The 16,793-nt window shown below is 44.4% G+C and overlaps 1 protein-coding gene across 4 annotated transcripts in view; it reads right to left on the bottom strand.

The window, feature by feature from the left end:
• IFT80 (intraflagellar transport 80) overlaps nt 1-16,793 on the bottom strand; it is a 2,191,035-nt gene that overhangs the window by 1,045,776 nt on the left and 1,128,466 nt on the right. For all 4 annotated transcript variants that reach the window (XM_044070463.1, XM_044070465.1, XM_044070466.1 and 1 more), the window contains exon 11: nt 5,176-5,250. In XM_044070463.1, the coding sequence (XP_043926398.1) occupies nt 5,176-5,250 (75 nt within the window). The remainder of the gene's footprint in view (nt 1-5,175; nt 5,251-16,793) is intronic.

Raw genomic sequence — 16,793 nt, 5'->3', positions numbered from 1 at the left:
CACCTACATTCTGTACTGATGGGACAGCGTCCCTAGCACCTGATTCCTGGGTGGCTCACTGGAAAACACTCCTGAGAACTGTGGAACTGAAGGAAGCTCGCCCCCGAGATGCCACGTCCAATTTGTAATGAGAAATGAAGGTGTGAGGAGAAGACCACGTAGCCGCAGCACAAATGTCACTAATGGCAAGCTTAGAATGAAAAGCTGCCGAAGTAGCCATAGCCCTGGTAGAATGAGCTTTCACTGGAGTTGTAAGCTCTTTATTAGAAATGAAGTAAGTATGACTGATACAGTCTCTGATCTACTTGGCAATAGTGACTTTCGTGACGGCTTTGCCCAATTTATTGTCCGAAAAGGACACAAACAACTGATCTGTTTTCCGTGTTTGGTGCGTTCTATCCAAATAGAAGCGCAATTGCCTGTGAACATCCAAGGTGTGAAAGATGTATTCCGCTCTATTCGAGTACTTTGGGAAGAAAACTGGAAGTTCCAATGACTGCTGCAGACAAAAACTAGAACAAACCTTAGGAACAAAGGATAGATTCGATCTGAGGGATACTCTATCCTTGTGAAAAAACAGGTATGGTGGCTTGACACATAGGGCTTGAAGTTCCGAAACTCTTCTGGCTGATGTAATTGCAACTAAGAAAGCAGTCTTCCAAGAAAGAAATTTCAAGTCACAAGTTGCTGCCGGTTCAAAGGGGGAAGAGGTCAAAGCAGCTAACACAACATTAAGGTCCCACGGTGGAGCGGGATGAGATATCGGGGGCCGAAGCAGCCCAGCACCTTTCATGAAGGCTTTACACAACTTGTTGCTCATCAAAGGTGGTTCTATGCTCTCATGAAAATTGGAAATAGCTGCCAATTGAACTTTGATGGTAGAAACCGAAGAACCTTGATTGAACAGAGAAGCTAAAAACTTCAGAACCTCTGACACCGGGACAGTTATGGGATCTAATCCCCGGAGTTGGGCCCAAATAGCAAATCTCTTCCATTTGCTGTTATACATTTTCTTAGTAGAAGTCTTATGGGCCGAGGACAAGATATGTATGACTTCTGGGTCCAAAGCATGGTTCCTGACTATGGTCGGAAGAGGAGGAGCCAAGCTGTTAACCTCAACGAGTGGAGGGACTGATGAAGCTGTCCCGACTGATGGGTCAAGAGATCCGGAACTTGGTCCAGGAACCATGGACCGTCCAGTACATATTTCCGAAGAAAGGGAAACCAGACTTGACGAGGCCAGTATGGGGCAACTAAAATCATTTTGCTCTCCAAGCGAATCGCCTTCTGGATCACCTTGGGAAGAAGGGGAACCGGTGGAAAGGCGTATAGCAGGCCGGTGGGCCACGCTTGGACTAGGGCATCCTTGGGAATCTCCCCCGGAACTGGGGTGAGAGAGAAGAACTGTTGGCATTTCGTGTTGAGGGGGGTTGCGAAAAGGTCGCAACAAGGAGTTCCCCATCTTCTGAAAATCAGAGTTGCCACTCTGTCGTTCAGAGACCACTCGTGAGGGGAGAGAATAGTTCTGCTCAGTCTGTCGGCTATCACATTGGATCTCCCAGGAATGTGTGTTGCTACCAGAAAACGTTTGGTTGCAATCGCCCAATCCCATACTTTCATGGCCTCTCTGCAAAGGGGGTAGGATCTGGTCCCTCCCTGCTTGTTCAGGTACCAGACTACTGACATGTTGTCGGACTGAATGGCAATCATGCCCGGGGGGAGGTAATCGTGTAGTGCTTGCAGAGATAGAAGCACCGCCCTCATTTCTAGTATGTTGATGTGGAGGAGACTCTCGTCGGAATGCCACTTGCCTTGGACTGACCTGCCCAGGTAATGTCCCCTCCACCCCATCTGGGAGGCGTCCGTAGTCAATGTGGCCACTGGAGGTGGTGGAACGAAGGGTCGCCCCTGATCCAGGTTGGAGGAAAGAAGCCACCAATGAAGGTCCTGTTTGCACGTCTCTGTGATCAGAATGAGGTGACTGAGAGGGAGATCCTGATAAGACCACTGGACTGACAGGAGCCACTGGAGAATCCTCATATGTAATCTTGCCAAGGGGACTAGGAGAACGGTGGCTGACATGGAACCTAACAGTTGTAGGACCATCCTGGCTGGGGCTCGGCGTTTGAGAAGCAAGGCTCGAACTTGAGACTGTAATGTTTCTATCCTCTCTGTAGGAAGATAGACCCGCATTTGCTTTGAGTCTATCTCTACTCCGATAAACCGTATGCGCTGAGATGGCAGCAACACAGACTTTGCCCAATTGAAGGTGATTCCTAGGGAGTTGCCTAGAGATATAGTGGCTGCTAGGTTTTTTAAGAGTAGACACCTGGAGGTGGCAGTTAGGAGCCAGTCGTCTAGGTATGGAAACACCTGGAATCCTAGACTTCTCAGGTGAGCAGTCACCACCGCCAAACATTTGGTGAACACCCTGGGGGCTGTGGTGAGACCAAAGGGCAGTGCACGGAACTGAAAATGACTGTCTCCCAGGCTGAAGCGCAAGTGTCTCCTGGACACCTGATCTATCAGGATGTGATAATAGGCGTCCTTGAGATCTATCGAGCACATCCAAACACCTTTCTCCAGCAGCGGGAGAATGGATTGCAAGGTGACCATCCGGAACTTGGACTTCTTGACTGATCGATTTAGCTTGCTGAGATCCAAAATGGGCCTCAAGTCCCCGGTCTTTTTTGGCACCAAAAAGAATCTTGAGTAAGTCCCTAATCCGGTCTGGTCTACGAGGACCGGTTGGATGACTCCTTTTTGAAGCAGCTTTGAGATTTCGATGGCTGCAAGATCCCGTTGACTGGGTGGTGGGTCCGGGATTTTTCGGGATGGTGGGGGGGAGTTGAGAAAAAGGGATAGTGTAACCTCCGGCGATGATTCGGAGCACCCATCGGTCCTGAGTGATATTCTCCCAGGCCTTTAGGTGCTTCAAAAAACGACCCCTGACTGGCTCCGGAGCTGCACAGTCGGGCAATCCTTCAGGGATGCTGGAAGGTTGAGGAGCCACGAAAGGACTCGCGGTCTTCAGTGTTGCGGGGCCTCCGCCGCCTCTGGGACAGCGTCTTCCTGAAAAATTTCCCCCTCCTCTGCCTGTAGAAGGGGGATCGCCCTGCTGTGAGGAGTAAGTCTTTTGAGATTTACGGAACCACATTTTCCCCCCTCTTCTAGCCTTGGGATAAGGCCTGAAGGGAGTGGAAAACCATGCCCCTACGGCAGTCAAAGTCTTACCCTCTTGTTCACAGCGAGTCAAGGTGTCCTTTACCTTGGGTCCAAACACAGAGGACCCATCAAAGGGAGCGTCGGCAAAGGAAGACCTGAAGGCTTCCGCAAAGTGACACAGGCGAAGCCAGGCTTGTCTCCGTAGAGCAACACCTGTTCCCGCCGCTCTACTCGCCCCCTCGGCTGCATACGAAATGAGCCTCATGGACGAGTTGGATATCGATGATAGGGTAGCCAACTGAGAGCTAACCGTCTGGGCCAACTGCTCAGGTAGGTTACCAGAGAGGGTATCTGAAAGTTCCTTGACCAGATCCCTCTGAAGTCTGGTGAAGTGCGTCAGATAATTCAGAGACCTTAAAGTAAAGGCTGCTGAAGTAAGGGTGCGCTTCCCGTACCGATCCATGCTCCTGGACTCTTTATTAGGAGGATGGATGGACGTCGAAGCCTCTGCCACATCTTGTTGGGTAGCAGATGCCACCACCAGGGCATCTACAGCCACACCCTTGGAGAGGAAATCCTTTTCGGGGCTGAAAGAAATTTATTAGGGCGAGCTGGCACCTGTTCCACAGAATCCGGGTGCTCCCACGCCCTTCGAGAGATCAAATCCAGGAGCTCATCGAAGGGCGGAGACACCCAGGAGGCAGAGGGCTGAGCCCCGAAGGCCTTGAGGAATACCGACTCCTCAGCGGAAGGGGGTTTGGACTGCCAGTCGCCTCGTTGCTTCAGGATTTCCAAAATGTCCGCAAAGGAGACATCATCTGAGGATGACTTGGGGGACCCCTCCGCATCATCGAGGTCGGTGTCCGAGGTGAGAGACTCATCAGGGGAGTTGATGTGCTTCCTCTTGCACTGTCTCTTCCTTGGAGGTTCCTCCGAAGACGCTTCGGAGGGACCTTCAGGAAGGGGGGAACCCCCAATGGGGGTGACCTCAGGCCCCAGGGCTCCACTGTCTTGAGACAGGGGGACTACAAAGGAACCAGTCTCCGTGCCAAGGGAAGGTGCCGGTGAGACGGTGGAGGTGGCCAAAGAAGATTTGGCCAAAGCACTCCTCATGGCCCTGAAGGCCGGACCCCCAGAGTCCTGGGAAGGTACAGCCCCCGAGGCCACAACAGTAGACGGCACTCCCACAGCCGACGCACCTAGAGGGAGGCTCGGAACCGAAAACATCGGTCCCGAAGCGTCACTCCCGGGGCCGACCGAGGAGGTCCGTGTACTGAACTCCGACCCGAAGGTCGGGGTTGGAGTAAGGGTCGGAGCCGACCCGAAAACCTCCATCGGCTCCACTAGCACCGACTCCAACGGTGCCGAGGCTGTTGGAGGAGGAACCAAGACAACAGGGTGGGCAATCGGCTCTGGAGCCGACTGGGCTGGAGCCGAAACCAACTTTTGGAAGACTGGAGACTGAAACAGCCTTTGAAGTACCCTGTCAATGTCCGAATCCGACATCCTCGAAGATCGAGAAGAAATCGAACGAGTTCGAGTCGACTTCCTCAGTCACACAACAACGATAGCTGTTAAAACAGCTTTTGGGTCGATTATCAAAAAATTTCTGACAGAAATTTCTTAAGAAAAAAGCACTTAGCTCAGCCAAGTCCGAGACCACGTCTTTGCTTGTAAAGCGGCAAACGAGATCTGGGGAAGCAGTGGAGGTGCATCCTGGGATGTGGGATAGCTCAGCCAATAAGAGACTTTGTTCTATAGTATAGCGTGCCGAGTCGGAGCCGATCCCATCAGTACAGAATGTAGGCGAGATAGGATCACATAACATCATATGGTTCCCACAACAAAGGGTATGGGAGAATATATTTGACATGGTCAGCAACCAATAAATCTTTGGCTTGCATCAGAATCTACTAATAGTTATGTCTACACCTGCTCGCCACATATGCAGCATCACAAGCACAAAAACAAAGGGAATCTCCAAACCATATGATAATCACAAAGTCTTACCTTTCTGCTTGTAGAATTAAACTAACAGTCCCTTCCTTCAGATCAAAAATTAGAGGTGTGTTCCAGTTCTTTGTACTGCAATAAAATTATTATACCACAAAACATATATTACAAATTAATAAATATTTGTGTTTTGCAAAATATATTTTTATTTCTAAACATGCCTTTACGCTACAGATAGTTGCATACTACGTTTTTATGCACAATGTATACAATATTCTACCACATATTGTTTTTTTCTAAAAGAAAGCTTTTCTGTTGTATTGCACAATTGTTTATTTTTTAATATATGTACACCACAACAGTTGAAAAGACCATAAGATATCAGAAGCAAAACTTTGAATAATGCCAACAATAATTTAAACAGAGTCAATGCTAATCAAGGGTTATCCATAATAAAGTACACCGTGCAATCACTGTGCTGAAACCACTTCTCAAGTTAGTCTGTTCTGTACAATCACATGATGTCCTCACATAGCTAACATTTTAAATGCATCGCACTTAATACATTCCAATAGTGTCGAATACATCCTCTGATTCAAACTTTTTCAGCTAAGCACTACACATCCTTACTGAAAAGGCAATTTACATCATGTTATTTACCATATCATACCACACCACTGATCTGTAAGCAAGCACCTACTGGTGTGGATAGAATTCCATCCCTGGCAGAAAATGCTATTTTCTAGAAGTGTATTTTGTCCTTCATCAAATAAATATTTTAAGACTATACACATGTAGTATATGAAAATGCACAGCTTAAACATACAGAAAAAATAATTACCATACCTAACAAGGATAAAACTGGAATAAGAAAAGACCTGCCAGCTCTTCCAACAAGCATCATTTTACAAAAGAACTTCTGAATGTAGAAGGATGAATTTGTAAGACAATTTGGAAAAATGTTATGAAATAAAGTAAATACATTTGGATGCCTTTCTAAACCTAAAATTCTGTATGCTAGTACAATGCAAACAAGATGGGATTCACAAATTTTCACTTGCAGCATTGGCAAGCAATGCCACAGATATAAACAGTGCAGAAGTAAAATATTTATGAAAAGAAACTGCAACACCAAACTGAAGTTACGGAAAAATGGCTTTGAGTCCCATAAAATGTTTAGGGCAGAATATGACTTATGGTAAAGTAACCCAACACAATGGTGAAAGCTGTGTCACACAAGGGCACTGCATGGTACAAAAGTACTAAGCAGCAAACACTAGTGACTTGGTCACAACATAAGCAGTATGCTATCACACAGATAAAGGGCAGCATATTCAGTTGAAAGTCACAGAACACAATGGCATGTAAGTTGCTTTAAAATGTCCAGAAAATCAGCACCAGAAGCAGTGAGGCCTACAAAAACTGACAGGATATGAACTGCAATGAATAAATACTAAACACATGTGAGTTACTTGTCTTGAAGATGTTGGCTTTTATAATGAACATATATCAGTTTGTTTTACCGTCAGAAAACCAGACTGTGGGTAAATATTGCCAATGCTTGATCAGTTTACTAACCCAGTTACTCAGCAATAAATAAATACACACATACGTACATACATAAATTACAGATGTGGATGAAGCATGCAGCCAGCACAAGTTCTATAATGAAACAAACAAAGGAGTATTGCAGACAATCTTCTGGACTCAGCTACCATGCTGGGCATCAGATGCTGTCAGGCAGTAGGGTATATAAGTGGACAGAATCAGCCTTACCTTTCATGGAACAGCTAGCGGATGGGGATTAGCTGTTGGCTACTACTTGTTCACCCCAAGGCATAAATAACGAATCATGGACGATAGCTATCAGGGTTAGAAACACAGCAGGGGGATTAAAGAGCTGTCCAAGTGCTGAATGCAATGGAAAGAGGAGCTGGCATACCAATGATACTGACAAGGTTTTCCCGGAATAGACCAATTTTTCTGAATTATCGTTTTAATTTCTCTTGTATCCAAACTGTACCAAAATGGACAAACTAGATTACACTTGTTAACCTTATTTTACGTGCTGTAGCTACCTGTGATACTACTCATATAGTTTATTTGGCAGTGTGCCAAATATGTGATGCATTTTATGTTGGCAAAACCAATTGTTGTTTTAAAGACAGGATAAGAGAACATCTTTACCACATTAGGAAGCCTTCACCTCACAATGCCTTAGCTAAGCACGTAGCCCAAGCAGGTCCTGAACATTATTTCTTATTTAGAGCTCTTGAGAATATTAAATCCAGTATACGAGGAGGTGATATTAGGAACCACACTGAGAGCAGGGAGAGTATGTGGATAGTTAGATTGAGAGCAGATAGGGGTTCAGGTCTCAATGAGAGAGCCTCCATTAAACCTATGTTAAACAAACGGAGGAATGTTTGTAGATTTTATAATAAATGATGGAACATATATGTATTTACCCCTTGAAATATACTTCTTTTGACATATATATCTATATATACATATTTATTAGAGCATCTTGAGTGTTCATGGAGAGTTTTTATATGTTTTTTATATTTACTTTGTCATTTTATATATCTCAGCATGTTTATATGTGCATATATTTTTAAGCTTAGATTAACTCATGAATATGTAAATAAGAAGCAGCTTTTGATAGGCCAATAGGAGATGTTTTAACTGGATAAATGTAGCCTATGTACTTGAAGGTCTTTGTTACATGATCTGATGAAGCTCAAATGAATGAGTGAAAGCGCTTATCTGACCTGCAGTGGAATTAAAGTTGGATTTTAACCTGAGGATTTTGCCTTTCATTTGGATTTTAACCTGAGGATTTAGCTTTTTATCTATACTTGTGACTCTGCATCAGCCTTGTTGCTCCTTTTGGTTTCTTCAACCTTATTTTAATGTTTGAATCCATAACTTTATGTAAATGACATTTATCTTGTCTATTCATCTTCACCTCTTCCATAATTTATTTTATGAACTCTATTTTATAACCTCTCCAAATAATCATCTGACTTCATTTTATGCACTTTGGATATACACTTACACTGCTAGCATGTAAATAAATGTTGACAAATTCTACTTATATATATATATATATATATATAATATATATATATATACACACACACACACACACACACACACACACACACACACACACCACTTAATTACAAATTGCTCTTTTCAAAATTCAAATGTATATTAGTAGCTAAAAAAATATCATGTTTAGACCCCTTAAAAGTGAAATTAAAAATCTGTAGTATTATTTAAATATTCCATAAAATTGCTAAAGTTTGATTCCTTACTCCTTAGTATAAAAAAAGTAATCTATAAAACATTCAAATAAAAACAATACTATTTTTATAAACAGATTCATGTGTAAAGTCACACTCCCTTTGGGTCATAAACAAATTTGCATAAGAGGGAGACACATTAGCTCCCACTGCTACTTCCTTATCTATACGATTCCTGATTAAAACAAAAATAATTTTTTTCCAATACAATCCTATTTAAAGACACTAACAGTTCAATTTTCTTATTGTTAAAAACAAAACGTTGTATACTTACCATAACTACAGTTCCCAGTTTTCTTCTTCTTCTATCTGTCTCAACCTGTGAGTTAACAAATCTGAGGCCACCTCTTCAAATTTTTCGTCCTGAAGCTCCAACACCCCTCCCATAACTGGCATGCATTCCTAAGTTTCCTAAAATCAAGTCTGACCCTCGCACACCTGACCTACACCTAAAATGTCTCCTAAGAAAAACTTAGGCCAAAATCAGGAGGGTATATAATAAGAGACTATGGTAGGCATGCAAGGTCCACTAAGAAACACCAAACTTCAGTAACAACTGAGTAGAAGGACACAGGGAGGGATGGTTGAGATGGACAGAAGAAGGCAACATGGATCTAGAGTTATGTTAAGTATATAACTTTCATATCTGATGGTGCCTTTTCCATCTGCCTAAAGCTGTTGGACAGAGTCCCCAGCCAAACTAACTAGCTGGTATTAGGAGGGAATATTCTGCAAAATGGTGGAGCCAAAAGAAGCCCTAAATCTACACTGAATGTCAAGCTTATAATGGGGCAGAACGGTATGAATGCTTAACCAGGTAGCCTCTGAGCAAATATCAGTTAAGGAAGTGCGAACAAAGAAGGCTGTTGAAGTAGACACTGCCCTGGTAAAATGAGCTTTTAGTTTGAAAGTCAAGGATAAAACATTAATATCGTATACAAAAGAAATGCAGCGAAAAAGCCATCTGGACATCTGGTTTTAAGAGAAATATATTGCTGTTGACACCAAACAGAAAACATTTTCCATTCAGAAATGTATGAGTTTCTAGTACTAAGTATTATTGCTTCTTTCAAAATGTCTAGTATGCCCTTATCCAAGAAAAGGCCTTGAGAAGTAGCTAGCGGTTCAGTCATGCTGTCAGTCATAAGACGCTGAGCTTAGGATTTATGCTGGAACCCCTGTCTTATGTCAGAATGACCACCTGTTTCAGTAACAACCATGTTATCTCTCTGCTAAGGCTGTGAGCCAGCTGGAACCAATGTTGTCTCAGGAAAGGGGGGCAATAAGAATCACCCTTGGTTCTTCCTCCCTGATTTTCAGTAATACACTGGGGATGAGGGGTAGGGAAGGGAAAGCACAAAGAAACAGACCTATCCATTGGAAGGAGAAGACACCTATCCTCCAAGCCTTCGGAGAGTTGGGCCTTGTGCAAAATTTTTGAAGCTGGCAGTTTTGGTTTGAAGCAAAAAGGTCTATTTCACTCACACCCCCGAAACTTGACAAATGAGTTGGAAGACTCCTTTTTAGGGGCAAAATATGCACATCGACCTTTGACCTGCTGAGGTGCTTTGCAAGAGAGATGTTTACCCCTGGCACACACAGAGCTAAAAGATGAAAACCCAGGACTTTTGCTGTGTCCTATAATGACATGGTCAGGCAGCACAGAAGGCAAGAGTGAGTACCTCCCTGTTTATTTATGTACCACATCACCGTGGTGTCGTCTGTCTGTATTACAGAGATCTTGGATTTCATGTTTCCTTGAAAGCTAGGATGTCTTTAAGAACAGCCATAATTTTCCTTTAGATATATGTGTTTTCTCAGGAAATTTTACTCCCATTTTTCTTGAGCCTGCAGGTCACTGCAGTATGTCCCCCAAGCCAGGTCTGAGGCATCTGTGGTCAGAGTCTGAGATGGTTGAGGGATCCTGAAGGGTACCCTTAGGTTTTCACCATAAGCTAAGTTCCACCACTGGAATTCTCTTTTTATACAAGGTAGGAGTGGAATTTAGTGGTTGAGGGACTGGCTATGCCAATTCCAAGCACTTTTATAATACCACTGTATTTTCCTGAAGCATAGCCTGGATAGAGGAAACATTAAGATGCATGAGGCCATAAACCCCAGAGGTCTGAGAACCTCCCATGCTGGTGGTGCTGCTGATTAGGAAAGCTATCTCCTCCTGTAGAAGAAAAGCTCTCTGTTGGTCTGTATCTAGCAAGGTTCCCAGAAAGACTAGTTTTCTGGAGGGCAAGAAATTAGATTTCTTTAGGTAGGTTCAGGGTGTATCCTACACAGGAGAGGATGGTCATGGCTTTTTGCAGGGCCTGTAGAAGCATCTCAACGGAGTCCGCCATCCCACCCCCCACCCCCTGCACTTGGATCAGGCAGTCTATGTAGGGATAGATATGAAAGTCCTAGGTCCAGAAATATGCAATTGCTGGAATCAGGCATTTAGTGAAGACCCTGGGAGCTGCAGACAACCAATGGGCAGAGCAGAGAATTAATGATTTCCACCTTGCTCTGAAAAGTACAGTTGTGTACACCTACCATAAATGTAGATGTTCGAGTGTCTTCACTGTTGCAGTCATAACTGTAGGGTGATCCTGCCGGCAGGCAGCCCGAGGTCGGCCAGAATCCCAAAGTCTGGGTCCGGCGTCGGCTGTACCAGCAAGCACCCTGACGTCAGAACGCAGGGATATAAAGCTGACAGCCGACACCATCTTCTCCAGTCTTTCTTGCCCCAGATGTCAGAAGTCCCCCAAAGTAACCAAAAGGTGTCCAAAAAGGAAACACAAATACACCACAAAAGAAGAGGAAGATAAGATGGGATTGGTGGGAGGGAAACACCGACTGCAACAGTTAAGACACTCGAACATCTACATTTATGGTAGGTGTACACAACTGTACTATGTTCTTCGTGTTTCACTGTTGCAGTCATACCTGTAGGGTGGAATCCCAAAGCTGTGATGAGGGAGGAGGTTATGCAGAAGAAGGGGCAGCCAGAAGACCCTGCAAGACAGCAGAGGCAAAACCTGCCCTAGACTTAGAATACAAAGGGAGATTATAGTGCTTAGAGAAAGTATGCACCGAACTCCAAGTGGCAGCTTCCAAAATGTCCTTGGTAGGAACTCCTCTGAGAAAAGCTGCTGAAGTGGCAGCTGCTCTAGTAGAATGACTTCTAACAGTACCTGGAATTTGCTTCCCAAAGTGAGAGTAACAAAACCTTATCCCATGAGCAATCCATTTGGAAATAGTTTGTTTAGAGATAGCCTTGCCTAGAGAACTAGAGGCATAAGAGATAAGCAACTGATCAGATTTTCTGAAATCTTTAGTTCTATCCAGGTAAAACCTTAGTTGTCTGTGTACGTCCAATGAATGCAAAATCCTTTCCCCTTTGTTTTGAGGATTTGGAAAGAAAGTAGGAAGGTGAATAGTCTGATTTAAAGCCACTTTAGAAATTACCTTAGGCATAAATGTAGGATTGGTCCTCAAGGCAACTCTGTCTTGGTGGAAAATAAGGTATGGTTCCACAGCCATGAGAGCTTGCAACTCTGAAACCCTTCTGGCAGAAGTCAAAGCTAATAAAATAGCTGTCTTCCAGGAAAGGAACTTGATATCCGAAGCAGCCGCAGGCTCAAAGGGGGATAAAGTTAGTTTTTCCAAAACATAATTAAGATCCCAAGCAGGAACAGGAGGAGTTCTGGGAGGTCTTAAATTCTTAGCCCCTCTCAAGAATTGTCTCACCAGCTGGTGAGAAAAAATGGGGGGATCAGTGTTGTAATGAGCCGAGATAGCAGAAGCATGGATTTTAATGGAAGAAAAGGAGAGGCCTTTAAGAAAAAGGTTTGAGAGGTAAAGTAGAATGGAAGAAATGTCAGGCAAAAGAGGATTAGAACCTCGGTCCCGCATCCAAATACAAAATCTTTTCCATTTAGAAGCATAGGATTTTCTAGTGCTAGGGCGCCTAGCTTCTAAGAGAACATCCAAAACTTGTTTGGGAAAAGCAGAAGGAATCAAAGGCCCTTGTAAAGCCAAGCTGCCAGGCAAAGAGTCTTGATTTGAGAGTGTAACATCTGACCCTGATGCTGGGACAGAAGAGAAGGAAACAGAGGCAGAATCCATGGAGGTTCCAAGAACAGGTGTCTTAAAGTTGGATACCAAAACTGCCGAGGCCAATTTGGAGCTATCAAAATGAAAATCTTGGGTTTGTCCTGTTTTATTTTCAGTAACACCCTAGGCAGAAGAGGAAGAGGAGGGAAGGCATATACCGAAAGATTCCTCCAGCTGAAAGACAGGGCATCCACTTTCCAAGCTGCTTTGTGGAAGGACCTGGTGCAAAAGAGAGGCAGCTGATGGTTGAGATGAGATGCAAACAGAACTATCTGAGGGAATCCCCAAACTGCTGTAATCCTGCTGAATATGTTGGGGTCCAGCATCCATTCGTGAGGATCCAAAAGATTTCTGCTTAAGCTGTCTGCTAAGAGATTCTGTTTTCCTGGAATGAATTGAGCTTGAAGATGTAGATTCAGATTTAGAGCTGTGTCCCATAAACTCATGGCTAGTCTGCAAAGGGGGTAGGAGTGAGAGCCCCCTTGCTTGTTTATGTACCACATGACTGTGGTATTGTCTGTGCGAATCAGAAGATGGCCTGGTTGCAAAAGACTCTGGAAGGCTAGAAGAGCATTTTGGACTGCCAACATTTCCTTCAAGTTGATGTGCCAGGTGAGATGCTTCTTTGTCCAGTAGCCCTGCTGGCAATTGTTTAGGTAATGAGCTCCCCAAGCATAATCCGAGGCGTCTGTGGTTATGATCTGAGCAGGATGAGGTAGACGAAAAGATTCCCTTCGTTTAAAGCACAAGCCCTGGACCACCAAAGGAACTCCTTTTGGAGGCAGGGAATCAGAGGTATCATAGTTTCCAGGCTGTGGTAATGCTGAGACCATACACTCTTTAGGTACCATTGAAGTTTTCTCATATGAAGCCTTGCATTTGGAATCAACAGGATGCAAGAAGCCATGTAGCCCAAAGCCTGCAGGAATTTCCTTGCAGTGAGCTGAGTTAAAGTAGCCAAGGTCTTGAAAATTGATGCCAGCTGTACTTGTTTTTCTGGAGTAAGGAAGGCCCTTTGTAAGCTTGTGTTTAGAAGAGCTCCCAAAAAGATCATTTGTTGAGAGGGGATCAAATGTGACTTTTTTGTGTTCACTGAGAATCCCAGTAGTAGGAGAAGACACTGAACAAACTGCAGATGTTGAAGTAAAAGATCCTTGCTGTCTGCCTGAATAAGGCAGTCATCCAGGTAGGGGTAAATTTGAATTCCTTGGAGTCTGCAATAAGCTACTACTGGAGCCAGACACTTGGTAAAGACTCTGGGCGCAGTAGATAAGCCAAAGGGCAGTACAGAGAATTGAAAGTGTCTCGAACCTGCCTTGAATCTGAGGTATTTTCTGCGTTCCTGTCTGATGGGAATGTGTAAATGGGCTTCCTTCAAGTCCAATGTCACCATCCAAGCATCCTGGGAGAGCATGGGAAGAAGTTGTTGCAGAGTAAGCATCTTGAATTTTGGAATCTCCAGAAAGGTATTTAACACTGAGAGGTCCAGAATAGGTCTCCATGAGTTTTGTTTCCTTGGGACCAGAAATAGTCTGGAGTAAAAACCTTTTCCCATCTCTGGAAGTGGAACAGGTTCTATGGCTTTCATGGCCAATAAGGCATCCACTTGATTTAAGGCCTCTGACCATTGATGTTTTGGCAGATCCGGCCAGCCCGAAGACCTTGGCAGAGTATGAAAGTGGAATTTGTAGCCTCTTAAAATCACATCTAAAACCCATTTGTCCTGGGTAATATGAGTCCAATTTTGGTAGAAAAGAGAAAGTTTTCCTCCGAGAGGGGCTTCCAGGCAAGGAGGACCTGTAGCCCAACGGAGAGAGTCATTGGGTCTGCTTCTTTTGAGATTGAGGTCTGTCTTCTCCCCTTCTAGGTGAAGAAGCAGTCCATTGTCTGGACCTGTAAGAGGCCTGAGCCTGCCCCCCACATCTGGAGTGTCTATATCTTCCCCTTTGAGGCCTGTCAGACATGGGAAAAGACCAATTTTTGGAGGGCCAATTTCTAGAAAATCTAGGAGGCTGAACTTGTAAAAAATCTTTAACAGTCTGCATAGATTTTGCTTTTTCTTCCATCTTTTTAATAACCTCCTCAGCCTTGGATCCAAATAAAACATCATGCTGAACAGGGGCATCTAACAGCTTAGCCTTAACCTGTTCTGGTAAATTCTGCTCACGAAGCCAAGCATGTCTCCTGATAACAGTACCAGAGGCAGCAGCCCTGCAAGAAGCTTCTAAGGCATCAAAACCACAATGTAAACTATATTTGCTAACTTGTTCAGTTGCATGCAATACATCCTGTAATTCCTTGTCCTCTGCACATGCAGGAAAGGTAGAGAGCTTTTGCTTTAGAACAGACAAAATAAATTGCTGATACTTGAACATGTGAAACTGGCAATTTAAAGCTCTAATAGAAAGGGTAGCAGAAGTGTAAACCTTCTTGCCCCACCTGTCCAAGGCAAGAGAATCCTTTTCAGAGGGGATAGGATTTTTAGAAGAAGCGGCCTTAGCAGCCCTAGAACCCTGAGAAATGGTTTCAGGATCAGCAGAAGGGTTCTTAAATAAGAATTGATGGGAGTCAGGGACTCTGTAAAATCTATCAGGCTTAGAAGGAGCAGGCGGCAAGGAATCAGGATTTAGGTTAGCTTCAGAAAAAGCATCATCCACAATATCAAGTACAGGAGGAATAGCCAAAGGTCTGTGTTGAGGGAGACGGAGAAATTCCCTAAGTCTCTTCTTGGAAGCAGAGTAATCCAGACCTTCCCAATGAAAATGCTCCCTCATCTCATGTAAGGTTTCCCCAAAAGAGAAATCTTCAGGGGGAGAAGCAGAGGGAATAGAGTCCTCTGCATCAGAATCCTCATAAGGAGGAAAAGAATAATCCTGGTCAGAGGGAGAGACAGAAGACACAGAAGCCTGATCAGAAGAATCATAAGGAATATCCTGTCTAGGCCTTTTTTCTGGAGGAGGGTGAGAACCCCTAATCATTGTAAGTAAATCTTCAGCCATCCGAAGTAATTGCTTCTGGGACTTGGGAGCTGTATCCGAGGAAGCTTGTGAAGAAACCCTTGGTTTAACAGGAGTCTTTGACTTTGCCTTTGTCTTTGTAGAAATAGTGATATTAGAAGGCCTGAAAACCCCCTCAGAAGCCGGTACCTGCACAGCGGTTCCGGACCCATCTGAAGGAGCGACGTCCGAAGGTCCTGCAGCAGTTAAAATACTAGGCCTAGAAGGCTCCCCATGGGAGTCCGTGTCGGCCATCGGTTCCGAAGTGGCGGACGACAGGGGCTGCAAAAGCACCTCACTGACGACCGCCGAACCCGAAGCTGGCTCCGGCTGCAAAATATCATTTTTGGACCTCGGAGGCCTATCCTTGTCTTTGCGTTTCTTTTGAATTCCGGTTGTCGGTAAAGTATCCGACGACATCCTATAATTGAATCGTCTACCGAAATAATTCAAGGCCCAATCGTACCTACGCTTGATAGTGCGAGAATTAAACCTGGCACAGAACCGACAGCAAGAAACGTCGTGGTCAGGGCCTAAGCAAGATAGACAGTAAGAGTGGAAATCTTTATGAGGTATTTGTTTCCCACACGATATACAATTATTAACTTTTTCTGACATCGGAGGAGCAAGAAAAAAGTTTTCCCAACGGGGTACTTAGCTTGAGAAGAGAAGTAGAAAACTTCGGACTGAAGACAATCAAAGCACGTTGTCTGAAAACGCCAACCAACGACTTGCGAGCTGCTTTCCACCGCACGGCAAGAAAGACTGGAGAAGATGGTGTCGGCTGTCAGCTTTATATCCCTGCGTTCTGACGTCAGGGTGCTTGCTGGTACAGCCGACGCCAGACCCAGACTTTGGGATTCTGGCCGACCTCAGGCTGCCTGCCGGCAGGATCACCCTACAGTTATGACTGCAACAGTGAAACACGAAGAACATCACTGATGTGTCCTGTGTGATTTTGCTATGGGTATGTGTAGCTAAACCAGAAGAAATGTAGTTTACAAACCAAAAAGAAAAATACACTACTGCAGAGACTTCAATTCGTGGTATCAGCAGGAAACAATCTCAAAAATACTCGAAAGCTATTGAAACATTTGATGTTCTGTAGTCCTATCTTGCCTTCATTCTTACAAACGGGTCCAGAGCCGATCCTCGGCTCCGACTCGGCCTATTATAAAGCTCAAAGTCTCTAAGTTGGCTTGTGGCAAGGTAGGTATCCCATAATGCACTACTAACAATCCCCAGATCTCGTTTGCCGCACTAT

The sequence above is a fragment of the Protopterus annectens genome, chromosome 4.part1 (assembly GCF_019279795.1).
Source record: "Protopterus annectens isolate FY-2018-M chromosome 4.part1, PAN1.0, whole genome shotgun sequence".
Lineage (NCBI taxonomy): Eukaryota > Metazoa > Chordata > Ceratodontiformes > Protopteridae > Protopterus > Protopterus annectens.
The sequence above is the reverse complement of the archived record's forward strand: the minus strand, read 5'-3'. Positions and strand labels throughout refer to the sequence as shown.